A 14,997-nucleotide genomic window follows, 5' to 3' on the forward strand; every position below is an offset into this window, starting at 1 on the left:
GGCGTGTCAATTGCCGGGGTGTCAAGACTTGGAGGTTCTAACATTCCGACGTCCCTCGGAGTGAAGTGGGTGGGCATCATCAACGTTTATGTGTTTGGGCGGGTAGTCATTGCAGTCCCCAGCGTGAGCAAGGTCAGCAGAAAGTACTTGTGGGTCTGATTTTTCACCTCGCGGCTTCATAAGTTGCTGCATTTCAGCTAGAAGTCGGCGACGCTTCGCCTCCGCACCGGTATCTTGATCAATGTTTGTGTTTTCCGTTTGTCTCGAGCTTTCCTCGGGCTCACAAAGTGGTGGCCTAGCCCTGAAGATGTGAGCTGAGATTTGCGAGTGGGATGAGGTGTGGAGGACGACATTGTGGAGATACGAGAAGGACATACCAGTATGAAGAAGTATCAACAAGGCTCCAACGCTAAGTTTGTGGAAAGCACGTGAGGGATGCGCTGGAGGTATGGGTCATATTTCTAGAGGTCTGCGAGAGGTGTCGTGAGAGGGTTTTTTAGGTATTTTAGAGGCGCGAAGGGGTTCTGGGAGGGTGGAGCTAGAGGGACGCGAGGGAAGCGAGGTGGGCTAGGAGTAAGTGTTATTAATAGATGGGGGGAGGGTGGGTCTCAGAGACCACTTTCCCATAACATAGAAACCGGGTCTCTTGGACCCTTTATAGGCACCGAGAACTGATGCCTGAGGTGATTACGACACTATAGCAGCTTAAAGGAGCAACATAGTTTTGTGATCGGGTACTGTGTTTTTATAACTAGAGATTTATGCATAGCTATCAGTTTGACTTTGGACATAGTTAGTCCGAGCGAACCGAATCCATGGGCACCGGGTGCTGGCGCGGCCGAGCGCCGTTACGATGATTTATAACAATCATGATTACAACAGAACCAGAGCAGATATAACTGGATACCGGGCTTAAGAATCCCTCAACCAATAACGCCCTCTTCTCTCAACCGGATGATACTTTCAATGTTCAACCCTAATTCTCCCAAGATTTCCTCTGTATGTGCACCCAGATCAGGTCCTGCCCATCTGGTCTTCGTATCGCAGCCTTCGAGCAGAGGAAAAACTCTCGGCATCTTGACTTTCCATCCCTCTCCCTCCCTGCCAACCTCTACGTCCTCCACTGCTCCTCTGGCCTTTACTTGTTCGCTTTCCACAATCTCTTTCACGCCGACGACACGTCCGACAGGGATGCTAGCGCCCTCGAGAATGGATCAGAACTTCTTCAACCTGCCGCTGACTGGTCCATGCTGAAATGGCTTCTTCGATCTCACCTTGCCGTGCGACGCGATGGTGATTGTGAGCGTACGACGCTCCTATGAGGTCTTCACGACCAATGGCACGCATCAGTCGTGCGTAGAGGGTATCTCCATTTGCACCGATGATTATGTATGTCGGCGAGGAGGGTGTTGATGGTAATGGGAGGCAGGGGTAGGCGTTAGTGGGAACTATGCCGGTCACCGACGAACCTGATGGTCCGCGGATCTGTGAACATGAAAATTGGACATGATTCAAACAGACGCGCAGTGAGTTCCCACCTTGCCTTTACGGTCATACTCTGGAATTATGCCTTCCATCAGGTTCAACATGCTGCAGATTTTCCAGTAGAGGTCATTAAAAGTGGCTGGATTTTTACCTCTCCATAATGCTCACATCGACCGTCTCACCACCTTGCTCCCCTCGTGAGGCCTTTTTCTGCTTCGACAACAATGCCAGCACCTGAGGAACGTCAAAACATGTACATCCCACATCACTTGCCTCTCACTAGTGCCAAACGCTGCGTGTAAACCAGCGACAGAGTCACCAAGACTGATGTTAGGTCTTGTCGGAGGACCCGAAAGTCAGTCCGGTATTCGGGTCTGGCTGTCCATTTATAAAAGCGAAATCCCGACTCAGCTTCACATACGGACGCATATCCTGGTCGCGAAGCCCATGGACCTGTTTGACCATATCCGCTGACACGGGTGAAGATCAGGGAGGGATTCTCTTTATGTAACTCCTGTGGCCCAAGACCCCACTTTTCCAGAGCTAAAGATACCCTTGAGTTTAGTACATATATACAAACTACACTGACTACAACTCACTTCCAGGCTTGAAAGTTTTCGACTATGACGTCGCTTTTTACAGCCAACCGCTTCACGATTCTGCAATAGGATATGAAATCGAGATGACAGAACCTTGATCTTCAACGTACTCTCTTCCTTCCTGTTTCCTCAGGTCAATAGCAATGCTCTTTTTGTTTCTCGCAAGGCTTCGGAACCAAGGGCTCGTTCCGTCAATATCGAGCTCGCGCCATACTCGTAGTGGGTCTCCGGTTGAAGGCGGTTCAACTTGATGATCTCTGCACCAAAATGTCTATTTACAGTCCTGCATGACATCAAGCCGCTTCTTTCGAGAACTTACCCTAGCAATTGGCCGCAGAATGGGCCAGCGAATGAGTTGTCCAAGCTCAAGAACCCTGATTCCTGCCAGTGGGAAGATCGTCTGAGGGGGCGGGTGGCGCGTCTGCAACAACGGTAGACATTCTACGCGCCAAACTAGCCCGCAATTCTGTCATTAGAAAACGCGCAAGGTGATGGAAGTCTGGAACTCACTTGTGACTGGCAATGTTATAGGAAATTACAGGTCTACTGGAACTCCCAGTGACCTTGAACGCGGTGATTGACCAGCTAGGTGGTGTCAGGGCCATAATTATTGTCAAGTCTAGCGCGATTTTTTCGCGTTCTGCAAAGTTCGAACGTGTGCGTGAACAACTTGAACTGCTAGTTCGTAGTGCGCGAAATTGGGATGTTGGTTAAATAGAAGCTCGTATGGGAGCCGAATGTCTTCTCGAAGCGGGCCGCCGGCCTCCGCGTACGTGAGACAACCCGAAAGACTCCGAGTCTACTTGTTTGAGATGGTCTTCATAAACTCTTCAAGTTCGGCCATAAAATCAGAAATAGCAAGCCTTTGGAAGCAAAATTCTAGGAGGTAGCCACTGGCAGCTCAGAGCCAAATGTCTTGTAACGTTAACGGTCGTCAAATGTAAGTTAGAGCTCAAGCTTGACTCAATGACATCATGTTGTGCAATATGCGCTGAGCCGAACAGCCAACAAACATTTGTTGATCGTATAGTTGTGTTCAGTGGCCTTGGGGCACCTGTCAGTTACCAGCAGGAAGATGAATGCTACGGTTGACTCAGGCCTCAGGGTTGCAGGCGAAGTTCAGTCCCCATTTAATACAAGAGCAACACACTTACAAGTTTGGTGGTTGCGCATATGTCAAACACACTGACTTGCCGCGGATGTTCAAAATCATCCGTGCTTTGAACATACGCGTACTGACAGGTGAGTCTTCTTCTACTGAATGATTGATCAAAGTATGTGATTCATGCTTCGTGTGTGTGGGAGATGACAAACATCGATGCTGATATTTGACGGATAGTTTATCTGTTGCATGTTCTTGACCCTACAACATCCTCAAGAGATGGGTGTGTATAGGTACCAGACCTGTATGCTCCCAGGCCTGGCTAGTTTCTTGGTGAGCTCTGCACATTCCTCAGGAAGAAATACGCTGCAAAGGTAAGTTTCCTTCCGGATTTAAGATTAAGCCGCACAGCTTTTTCGATTTGTCTCCGCGACGGATTCTTCATAATATTGACTATCAAATATTATTGGCAGCAGGTCAACGTGAAGTTGGTAATTGGCCCTCGAGGGTATAGGGAGAAGGTCCATGGGCATTAGCGGGCTTGGCCGCGAATACATGCTCACGTACATAGACTATAAAATATTTTAATGGTCCAATAAGAAACTATGAAACGTGAGACTAAGTAAACTCATGGCGAATGGTCCATAGGAACAAGGCGCGGGTTTGACGACAACAGACCTAACAACATAAGAAAGCATGGGACAGCTAGCAGAAGTCCAACACGAGGAATCACCAAAATTTCAATGCAAAGAAGTGCAGAAGCCTAGATACTACCCCTCTTCAACCCCAAATGTATCTCACAAATATGACGCCACACCAAGTCGCACCGCATGGCGCAAACTGTGGGGTCCTTGCACTTGTAGTAGTCACAACCCTCCCAGTGGCATGTGATCCGCGCGATTTTCGGTCCAGTAAAATGGACGGTGGCACAGTGTAACTTTAACTCCCTCAGTGTCCCTGTAAATCCACAGTGTATAATGACGTCGTCATTTAGCCATCGGCAGGACAGGAGGGGAGATGAAGGATGACTATGAAGCAGGAATGAATAGGGCTGATTGTTCGGTAGCTGGTTTGAGAGGTAGCCCATTTGTTCACCATGAATTGCATGGTGTTGCATTACGAATGGAAATTGTGAAGATTCCACTGCTGATGGTGGAGGTATCATAGGTATGGATGGCAAACTTGGGTGTCCTGGCTGAGCGACGGCACGAGTCTGCCATTGAGGTGGTAAGGTGTTGTATGGCGAGAACCCAGAGGTAGACATATTATGGTCGAAGATGGAAGGCAAAGGTGTATGATTAGCCACGGTATACTGTGATGAAGTGGACCGCAAAGAGTGGCCATTTGGATACGCCCCGTGTATGAGTGATTATGAGCAAACGGCCACTTATACATGGCAACGAGGAGCATACATTTGGGATGTAAGGCTGGGTATGAGTTCAAAAGGGAATGGTGAACAAAACGAAGCTGAGAAGAGATGAGTTTTAGAGGACAGTTGAGACGGGGACTTTCTAAGAGGCTTTTCGGTCATGCTTGGAGCGGGGATCTGACTCTAAGATTCGCTGTAGGTATGAGTGTACATGGGGAGTATATATACATTTTGAATTGCTTGACTAGGCCGGAATGAGCGTGAAGAGCATATGGCGAGGTGAAAATACTTCGGTGAGGAAAGGGTATTGTGAATTTGGGAGCACAAGGTAGAATAATGAAAGAGATAAAAGGAGAAGTGAAAGAAATGAAAGGAATGTATCCACGTAACTCGGATGCGAAGAGTTGCACTCTTCGCATAAATGAGTCACATGGATGTCGTCGAACGCATGGTCCGTTCGAGCGTCTTAGTTTTAAAACATAAGTCGGCGCGTAGAGGACAGCAGCTCCTTACAGGGATGTTGGTGGGGATGGGCAGTAGCTGCTTCCCATTGCAGGAGAAGAAGAGTACCTGATGCTGGCACCTCCTAATACCGGATTGTGGTACTGGGTGTCATGAAGGGTTGATGTATCATTCCAGGAGCCATGATTTGGAACAGATGGAAGTACATTGGTGGTGGTAGAGTAGGAGTAGACAATTTGTGGTGGTGGTATGTCCAAGGCCTGGGAAATGGATGTAGAAACGGATTGTGTTGAGTATTGACACTGTGTGAAGTTTGGGTGGTTGTGATCAGTGCTGCTCAATGAATCATCTGACGTCCATGGGCCAACAGAGGGTTGAGCATGATGACTGGTCACAGTGTTATATGTCTGTAAGGAAGAGAAGGAGTGGGCTAACTTGAGCCCTGACGTCTGATGATCTGCCATGTTTGAATGTGACCTTGAGTGTTCTAACTTTGAAGGGGTCGGTTGTTTAAAAAAATAATGTGACGGAGAAGGACATCCTACCATGTCATTGGTGTCGAGCATGCTGCCGGGTGGATTTACGAAGGCACAATGAGGGTCGTCGTCGAGGATGTCCTGATTGGCCACAAGTTGATCTGGCATGGGCGTACTGAATGATAGGGCGATGAGAGCAAGCAATAATTGCATGGTATATAACTTACTGGCTCCAGGGGAAATTCATCCAGGGGATGGGGAGATGATGTGTGCTCTGCGGTCATTAAATAACCATCTTTGAAAGGAGGGGGTTAGGGAAAGTTCGGGTAAGCAAAAAAATGGCCACACCATGGTAAACCAAGTGGCATGGCATTGGCTACATAGTGACAAGATGTACACCGATAAGTCCCAAACGAGTTCCCCATAATTAGTACATGAAATATGGAATTGCTGTGATGTTATTCCAATGGACTCAGCTAGAGAAGGCGTCCATAACAAGTAAGTGTATACCGTACTTCAGTTAGTATCTTTTGAAATATAAGCAAGGATAAATGCCGGCACGGGTATATGCCATATTTGATGTAAGATGCATTCAAGGCTGGGAGAAGGCGTCCACAACAGGCAGGTGCAGTCAGCTGTAAGTGCTCTGAATATCTTGAGCACATATATTTGCCTGCAAAGGCGAGCATGCAAGCGATTGCTCTAGTTTGAGAAAATCCGGACGTCTATAATAAATAAGTGTAAGTAAACCAACTAAGTTGTCACTATTCATTAAACCCAGACAAAACTCACTCGCACACTTTCATGGTAGTACAGTTCCCGTACTGTGGCCCTGCGTTTTTGTGGCAAGCTAAAGTTCTAGTCTTGCAGCAGTCTGGTCCTGAACCTAGGTTTGATCCCGAACTGTTGCAACCGCAATGACTTTTGAATCTGAGACTAGCTGTACTGAGGAAGTTGCTCAGATCAACTATTAAGCTACCCCGTTATCACTTTAATGGTAGTGCAATGGATGCCACACCAACGCCAACCGGTGATAATGGCTGTACCGGACTCAGTAAGCTGTACTGTCTTGAAGGTTAACCATGGTGCCTGATGCGTGATTGCGACAGTCCAAATACTGGGTGGAAGGAGTGATATTCAAGTTCATCTCCGTGTTTGCGCTTCTTGCGGCCAACTTACGGTCAATGAATCTCCAATTACCCTCCCAGCTGGGTTGTCAGTGACACATTAAGTTTACGAGTTTATCTCCACATTGCCATTCCTTATGTCAGTAGATCTGGGGCTGGCTCAACCCACAATTTTGGAAATACTGTGTCCATAAAAGGCATCGAAGTCTACAGGTGGGGTCAAACAATGATTTAATGTAAATATTGAGTCACTGATCGGTGATCTACCGAGCGTAAGTTCATTGCATTTCAACTATAACACACTGAGTTACATACATTTTGTATGTCATGATCAGCGGCCAATATTGCTAGTGGCAGCCTCTGGCGCTGCAAAGTTCATACGAGATGGTCCTTAGCTAATAGCTATAGTAAATTGATACATCCAGACTTAACTTGCTCGAATATCATAGCCTCGAGGACGGCGGCATCACGTATCGCTCGCTCTCAGTACCACACATCATGATGTGCCCTCGGAGAAGGGCACCCGGCATCTCATACTTCGACTTTCGAAATGCCCCGTTTGCCCCATTCGTGACAAAGAAATATGTATAATCAAATACATGCATAAAATGACTTCTCATCATGCGCTCGCACAAAACCCATTGATGTACAATTTCATTTCATTCGTTGGGCATGAGATGTTGTCCGCAGTCTATATAACAGATGAAGCAAGTAAGGTCGAGAAGTGACATCTGTGCAAGCTCGTAGTGTGTGCGTAAGGCATCCGAAGAAGGTGCATGATAATTGGCGGATGATGTAAGATGGCGGGGTGGCTGGTGGCTGACGCGTGTCGCGCGCTGGCTGGAAATTCCTGAAAGATGCCAACACAAACCTCCACCTCAGCTACTCTGCAGTAGGTCTGGTCTGGATCAGAAGTCACAATTCATGAGTATGGTGCTGTGCATGTGCCTGAACTGGACAGCCTAGCAGGTAGGTAACACAGTTGATGCATTGATGTGCCACCATTAATATTTGTAAATTGTTTCTCTTCTGTCTATCACCCAATGCGTTCCAATGACATTGACGAGCCCTCTGCCATTTGATCAAAAGGTCGATTTTATTTTGGGGCCTCATCTGTCTTCCTGATTCATTGAAATTGCCCCAGCGCCCAGCCTTATCCCACCCTCATCATTCTAATATACTGCCTCACAAGCCAACATAAGCCACCGTTTTATCCCAAGGAGGGGATACAAACCGAATGATGGAAAAGACTAGATAACTTCTGATGGGTCCCCCGCGATTGCCCTCTCCTGGATCTTAGAGAAGTCGTTGAAGTGGCCTAAACCTGCCGAACTCTATCAATGATCTATGCCACAACACTCTTTCTCGAGGACTATCAGGATGCTGTAAATGCTAGCAAATACCACCTGCCGCTGCTTCTTTCATCAGAGCTCTTCAGAGCCACCATCACCGTTTTCGAGTCAGCAATCGAATTAGCACATCTGTTGGTAGCCTGTAGGAAAGGTTTTAGTGAGCGCCACCTCGATTGACAAAAAACCCCAAACTTCTATGATGTTAATATTCATCTGAGCTGTTCTGGCAATCGGGTATGACCGGGCTCTCGCCAAAAATTTGGTTCGAGAATACTATGATGTCAGTTTTCGAATGACTCAAATTCAATGGCTTCGGCAACATCCCACACAAATTTGAGGCATCAAGCTTTCATACCTGTGTTGATGTTGTAAAGAACAGCTGATAAATGTATGCAGATCAATCTGGATCCGTTGCCAAGGCTTAGCAAAAGGTCTTCCCACCCGCCCATACGGTTTGTACTCTACATGCCGTCTGAAACTACATTTGGGTGGTACTGATTAATGTAGTAGCTTAGACAAGTTCTTTGGAATGATCCAGGAAATTTTCAGCATCAGTGCATTCTATTTACTGGCATTTTGGTGATGTGCCTGCGGCAAACTTTTTACTTTGTTCAAGCACAGACTCCATCAAGGTTCTTTTGGTCCGATGGTGATTGCTCCAGCTTCAAACAGCGTCTTATGGCCTCCCTCTCGTAAAGTAAATATGACAATCATTTTTGGTTTTATAACAGCGTCTAACAAGTGGTGATTTGAAATCACCTGTTTTGCACCGGTCACTAACTAATCACCGATTCACCAGCTTGATCAGTCATTGTGACCTTCGTCTAGTTCCCAAGCAGTGTTGTTATTGCCGTTGGTGTAACGGTGAAGATCACAGGTGCTGGGCACCCAGCACCTACGACCCCGAGGGCTTTCAGTCTCATCAGTAAACTATAATGTTCTGTACAGAGCTGTACAGAGCTGTACAGCATCCCAGCCGTATAGCTTGGTCCCTACTACCTAGCTCACTACAGTAGCAGACCTTTCTGTCAATCCCTGTACAGATGCCCACAGACACACCCAGTGAGGACTAAATAGCGCTGGTTTCCTCTGTCTATGGCTGTACAGACACTCACAGACCACTCAGAAAATGGGAGTTGTGCAGACATTGCTCGTTGTACATATTTTTTCACTCAATACAGTAGCATAGCCACAAATGACATATATTGAATCTCGGATCACGGAAACACGAAAGCACATAACAGTAGGTAGTAGTAAATGACGAATCAAAAGAAATGCGACTACAGGGTAAGTGAAGAGTGCGGAATACAAAGGTTTAGTCCAGAATAACCTGGAGGTGGTCATGTCTCGCCTCCATAGCGCCGCCATCGAGCTTGAGATTTTCGGCCCTGTATGAATGAAATCAGTTGAGGTTTTTCATATGAAAAGAACTTACCATCCGGCTTCGGCCCATTCTTGAAGTTGTGCTGACAATCTAGGGCCGTGATATTCATCCTTGAGGGTATTTTTGATGATGTTGAGCATTTTCCAGTAGATCGGCGAGTATTCCTTCGAGGAGAAATTCGGATAACGTTTATCATTACCGTTCTTCTCAAGACTGTCAAAGACGCAGTGGAACTATAGATAGAAAAATCAGTACATGAGCATGACATCAAGGGGAGGAGAACACGTCACCACTGTGGCAACTAAGGCTAAGCATGATATTGGCAATTGTGTGCGGAAATGATCTGGCCGCCTCCGTGCAATCTGGTAAGGTCCTGTGTAAAAAAAAGCAATGGATGCATCACGGAGGGCAGGATTAGCGAAGTTCCTCATTTGCCCCTGTTGATCTTGCCATGAGTATGGGCATATTTAGCGCAAAATCACTTACATTCTCGTCTATTCCAAACCGTAAATACAAACCACCCTGGAGTAAATTTTTAGCAGTGTTTTCGACCCAAGTTGCACGTTGTTGAGGAGGAACCGAAGGCGGAGGCAAAAGCGAGTATGATAGCGGCGCGATGCTTATTGCAGTCTTCTTCAGATCAGACCGCCAAGTTGACAGGTCGTCATACAACTGTAGTACAAATGTGAGATGCGTCAACAAGGAATTATGAATGTAAGTAAACCACACACCAATCGCGTCATGTTATATTGCTGCTCTGGCCAGACCCCTGCATCACGATATGAAACAGATTAGTTCGGGATATTAGTTCGGGAACAAACAAGTACGTACCAGCTTCAAACTGTCTACCGTTCTTGTCCCATGCGACCAGAACTGAAAGTAGAACCTCGGAGATGGTTCCTGGCATCTCCTTGACTAAAGGCGGGAATGGGTTTTCCAGGGCATGCTGCCCGCGACACTCTCCTTTGGCCTCCTCGAGAAAACTTTTCCAGTGTGGTCCATACCAAGCCAGTTGATCAGGCCTCGGCCCATCAGATCCCTTGGGTTTCTTGGATTTTGACCGGCGCTGAACTTGGTCGACAGACTCCGCCACTTGATTCAACAGCTGGAGCGTTTCAGGGTCGGGAAGGCGAGGCTGACCATTTTTCTTATGGTGGCGCTTCAATACATCCTCGGCCTTTGAGGTGTTAGTCTTTGAAATATCGTGAGCCTCATCTAAAACAGAACTACTCTCTCACCTGAGGATCTGATCGTTCCTGCTGCACTCCTGGTAAGGTGCCCAGAGGCTTAAAAGGTGAGAAACTGTGAGCATGATGCAAATGAATAATGAAGATAATACCTGGTTGCTGTTGTTGAGACGCATCCAGGCAGAGTCTTCATCTTCATCGCGTGAGTATTGAAATTCGAAGTCTGGTGTCAGAGGGTGAGCAACTCGAGCCTGAGTAGGGAGTCCTTCAGCTGAAAATCCTGTAAATTGAGTCAGTGAGGGTACTCCTAACATAAATTCTTACCTGGATGTCCCTTCTGCCGTTGGTGAGCTTCCCCCCAACCAAACTGGGATTCATTATTCTCTCCTTCGTCTCCTTTGTCCTCATCCTCGTCCTCGCCCTCACCCTTGCCCTCGTCCTCACCCTCTTCGTCGTCGTCTTTGTCAATGTCAGTGTCAGTACCACTACCGCTAGAGTCGCTGTCCTCCAGATCGGATCCTACCAGCCTTGCGTGAAGTCCTTGCCTAGCGACAGTCACCCTCCTCACGCAGGGCCGGGTCTATATTGTAATCTGACAAGGTAGCAGTTGTTTGAGGTTGTGAACTGCAGGAGTGATCAGCGAAAGTATTCTGATTGCGCTGCTCAAGATATGGGTTATTCAAGACTTGAGGATTGGGCTCCGCACCAGGAGGGACAACACAAGTGGTGGTCGAAGCCTGCAAAACCAAACCTCCCACCATTTTGCTGCAATAAAAATGAGGCACCTGGGGGCTGGCACTGAAGTCTGAGGGGTCAGGACTGTATGGCGGGGGGAGCACCTAAACGCACAATCAACACCACCTGACAACGAAGACTGTGTGTTATACCTTCTGACGATTCTTTTGGCCTTTACGATGTGGTTCTGGAGCCTGAGGGTTCACGGGATTGACCATACCAAGAGATGTGGTGCCCTTGGGTTTCCGATTCCGGGACTTAGCCTCTAACACTACCCCAATTTTCTCCAGCTGGGCATTCCTACCCCCTGTTCCCGCATTGGGGCGGCCAGAACATTGAGGAGCAGCGTCCGCTGCATCAACTTTGGTTAGACCAAGAGATACAAGCGGCATGCTAGGAATTTCGACGGGGTTTGCTGCACGGGGCTTCTTCGGTAAGCTAGCCTTTGAAGCGTCAGAAGCTTTGCGCTTGGACCTTTTCTTCTTGGGACTGGCTACTGCACGAGGAGGCATGTTGCAATAAAGAAAGCAGCAAGACAGGTGATTTACAAATCAGACTCACCATTTTATACAAATCTTGGCGGAAGGACTCGTATAGCCTTGACGTTATTGCGATGCTTATTGGAGTACTGCTACGGTATTTGCCTCGACTGTATGCAGGACGCAGCACTGATGGAGGTAATCAAAGACTATGCACCAATAGAAAGACATAAAATTCGCACCTTTGAGTCAATGCTGCAGCTGTGTTATTACGTGCAATTAATTTGTAAGTGTGCTGTTGGTGTCACATATCCAAGTCAACATATCATTATGTAAGAAAAACGTAAACTATAAGGCAAACAATATCGATGTCAGTCGTACATGACTCAGAGTAGATCTACAAGTAGTCATATACATGTCAGGAAATACGTGACACCCATCCGAGTCAGTGTGATAACTACTAATAAGAAAATGCATATGATATGCAATATGTTACACCTGTTCGGATGTCTCCGGCAAGTCGTCCGACTTCCTCCGCTTCGGCATGGGCAAAGACAGTGAAGCAACACATTTCAAGCTACTAGTAAGAGCAGTGGCAGTTTTCTTGAGCATTGTCACAGTGGATTGGAGCTCCTCATCATCGGAAAGCTCCTCAAGATGAGAGTTGAGTATGTGAAGAATGGCGTCAAAGGTAACAGGGTTAACCATGTTATCCTTCAATGCTGCGCACCAATCCTTTGCAAGGGGGATGAGGGGTTTGAAGTATGGGTGAAATTCGTTTATGAGACACTGTTCATCCAATGGATTCGCGAAAAAGGTGATCTTGAAGGCAGCACACAATGCCAGGTCAAGGCTGGTCCAGCGATCGAGTAAGGAATTGGGCATGTGCTCCTGACGGACCGTGCCGTTGGGACCGCAGAACTTGATGCAAACCCAAGCGAATATGAAGAAAAGAGATTCAAGATCATCAGAGTAACCTTGGACCACATGAGAAACGGGCAGCGCTAAAGAATCTGAGGAGGTTTTCGGTGTTTTCAGGGCAGGAGCATTCTTCGATTTCGATTTTCGATTTGTTTGCTTTCATCAGCTTTTTCTGCTCAGTCGTCTGCAACCACCTTTTGTTGGAAAAGCGAAACCTGGCTGAGAAGCATGCGTGACATGAAGGGGATCGTGCCCTGGAAAATGAATCAATGTTTGAAACTCGATATGAAATGAATGTACTTACCGTACCACCGATGGGATATTTATTGTCCGCAGCAATGCGTAATCCAGTCAATAAGGAACCCCTTGCTGAGGTCTAGATCATCCAGGATCATCGCATTATTAAGACTACAATCGCGATGCAGGATCCCGCGCTCCTCCACCGCCATTCTCTGGACTACAAGAAGAAACATCAGTTCAATGCTCTTACACAACTCAACTAGTAGACACTTACTGATCACAATGTCCCTTAATGCTCTCACGAACTCTTTCAGCGTTCGAAACATGTGGAGGGGGCGAGCACACGGCTTTAGGACAAGGTGGACATGAGTGCGACTGGTGCCCTTGGTACTCCGGCGTTCCCTTTTGCGATAACTTCGAGTGACATCGACCTCGCCTTCTGATGTCGTGACGAGCCAATAATCTACTAGCTCGGGAACGCCAGGGACACCTTGCATTAATTTCAACATCTCTATCTCATTCAAAATGACATCTTCCCGCTTGCCAAGAACCCAATGGTCCTTGATGATAAAATCTTCATCGCCCAGACTGGCCAGATAGCAGATACATCCACGACCAACAAGCCCCCGGCTTGCAGAAAGAATTCGCTTGATAATGTACACGTCATCCCCTACGCGGATCTTGCCACAAGGTTCAGGTGAGTGCACAGAGTAGGGAAATTGGGAAGGATGAGGCGTGACGGAAGATATACTCTCTGTCAAGTCCTGGGGAATTTGGGATGCGAGGCTGAGGAGGGGGGCACTGGACACCATAGTGGGTTGCACTGGAGGGAGGGATGGGGGGAATTCTTCCGTTTGCGTAGTAGATTCAATTGAATTTCCTTCAGGTGCGTCCTCTGAGTCAGTTAAGCGTTCCTCAGAGCCAGAGTCATCAGAGACCACAGACTCGAGATCATCGTCAGAGTCATGAGAGACTACAGACTTTAGATCATCGTCAAAGGACGGGTCCCAAGAGCCCAGTTCATCGAGGGATTCAGAAATGGATGCGGCAGGGTCTGCTGAACTGCTACGTCGGGGTATGTTCTTGATTGGGCGATATTCACGGATATTTTTGGAGAGGGGTGGCGAAACAAGTTTCGTGAACGAAACTGTTGAATCATACCTGACACATTCTAGATTGCCGAAATTGATAACAGCGATTATCTGAGAAAATAAGTCGGGTTGCTGATATATGTCGAAGCGGGTAGATACCACGCCACCAGAGTGATCATACAGGAGGACTCTGAGATGACGATAGGCATTAGTGAATGATAATATGAGCGAAAAGCGCCTCCAGGGCTGTTCGCTCATCATGAGGTAGGCATGGGTGTCTGCAGCCTTCCCAAGCCGCATTGCAGGCTTGTAAGGACTATGTGTCAGCTCACCGGATACCCTGATATTTCCCCACTTTGCTGTGACATTGTCAGATAGAACAAGGTCAGGTTTGCACTTTATCTCGCTCCCGGGCAATGCCTTGTGAGCATTGGCTGCGCTCCATGTGCGAGTTGCATAACACTCGCGTTCTAGGAGGGGTTGTGATGCTGATAAACAGCCAGCAAGAGCATTCATAAAGGATGTGAAAATTTCTTCATAAGTTGCACTCTCTGCAACCTCTGGGTCCTGACTCACTGGAGCACCGTGGCTACTACCACTAGTGTCTGAGTCCGAGCCACCTCCAGGGGGATTAACTGGAAGATCCCAGTTCCAAGTACTCGTTTCGATGTTGTATAGTGGCACGAGAGAATCTGGCGATAAGCCATGATATTGCGATCTGACGTGTTCGTTGGGATGGACGATTTTTTTAGAGGAATTTGGAGTTCAGATACATGAGGGAGAGGGACCTTGAAAGGTTTAAAAATATGAGACAGCAAGTGCCCCAGCGGTTGCGATGCCTCTGGTGCGTCCTCGTGCATAACCAAATGATTGAGTTCGTCAGAAGTGATTTTGTTCATGGTATGGACATCGCTGACGTCAGGGATGGACAACAAGGAGGAAAGTTTGATTCTGTTGTCAACCGTCCTGAAAAAGGAAGCCATTTTTT

The 14,997-nt window shown here is 47.3% G+C and overlaps 4 protein-coding genes across 4 annotated transcripts; all 4 read right to left on the reverse strand.

Annotated features, from left to right (window-relative positions):
• Positions 1-899: 899 nt before the first annotated feature.
• On the reverse strand, positions 900-2,809 carry DFJ58DRAFT_825532 (CoA-transferase family III domain-containing protein). Its single transcript, XM_041392177.1, is given in 10 exon segments — positions 900-1,202; positions 1,222-1,485; positions 1,539-1,590; positions 1,637-1,719; positions 1,755-1,821; positions 1,893-2,039; positions 2,085-2,144; positions 2,195-2,341; positions 2,404-2,505; positions 2,595-2,809. 10 exon segments carry the CDS (start codon positions 2,687-2,689, stop codon positions 924-926), a joined length of 1,296 nt encoding a protein of 431 aa, XP_041235186.1. The 5' UTR covers positions 2,690-2,809; the 3' UTR covers positions 900-923.
• An 893-nt stretch (positions 2,810-3,702) lies between these two features.
• DFJ58DRAFT_825538 (uncharacterized protein) lies at positions 3,703-4,743 on the reverse strand. Its single transcript, XM_041392178.1, has 2 exons — positions 4,599-4,743; positions 3,703-4,498 (listed from the first exon to the last, which is right to left on the reverse strand). The coding sequence occupies exon 2, from the start codon at positions 4,448-4,450 to the stop codon at positions 3,950-3,952; it is 501 nt and encodes a 166-aa protein (XP_041235187.1). The 5' UTR covers positions 4,451-4,498; positions 4,599-4,743; the 3' UTR covers positions 3,703-3,949.
• Positions 4,744-9,183: 4,440 nt separating this feature from the next.
• On the reverse strand, positions 9,184-11,790 carry DFJ58DRAFT_750675 (uncharacterized protein; the record flags this gene model as incomplete). The annotated part of the gene is made up of 11 exons (XM_041387757.1): positions 9,184-9,360; positions 9,408-9,589; positions 9,647-9,793; positions 9,843-10,028; positions 10,088-10,125; positions 10,188-10,548; positions 10,595-10,642; positions 10,696-10,823; positions 10,868-11,062; positions 11,112-11,382; positions 11,431-11,790. 11 exons carry the CDS (start codon positions 11,788-11,790, stop codon positions 9,288-9,290), a joined length of 1,989 nt encoding a protein of 662 aa, XP_041235188.1. The 3' UTR covers positions 9,184-9,287.
• Positions 11,791-12,249: 459 nt separating this feature from the next.
• Positions 12,250-14,716, reverse strand: DFJ58DRAFT_848690 (uncharacterized protein; the record flags this gene model as incomplete). Its single annotated transcript, XM_041393669.1, has 7 exons — positions 12,250-12,807; positions 12,873-12,932; positions 12,983-13,047; positions 13,091-13,135; positions 13,193-14,199; positions 14,342-14,368; positions 14,586-14,716. The coding sequence occupies 7 exons, from the start codon at positions 14,714-14,716 to the stop codon at positions 12,250-12,252; spliced, it is 1,893 nt and encodes a 630-aa protein (XP_041235189.1).
• Positions 14,717-14,997: the final 281 nt, after the last annotated feature.

Source organism: Suillus subalutaceus (genome assembly GCF_016647625.1).
Source record: "Suillus subalutaceus strain FC151 chromosome Unknown DFJ58scaffold_343, whole genome shotgun sequence".
NCBI lineage: Eukaryota > Fungi > Basidiomycota > Agaricomycetes > Boletales > Suillaceae > Suillus > Suillus subalutaceus.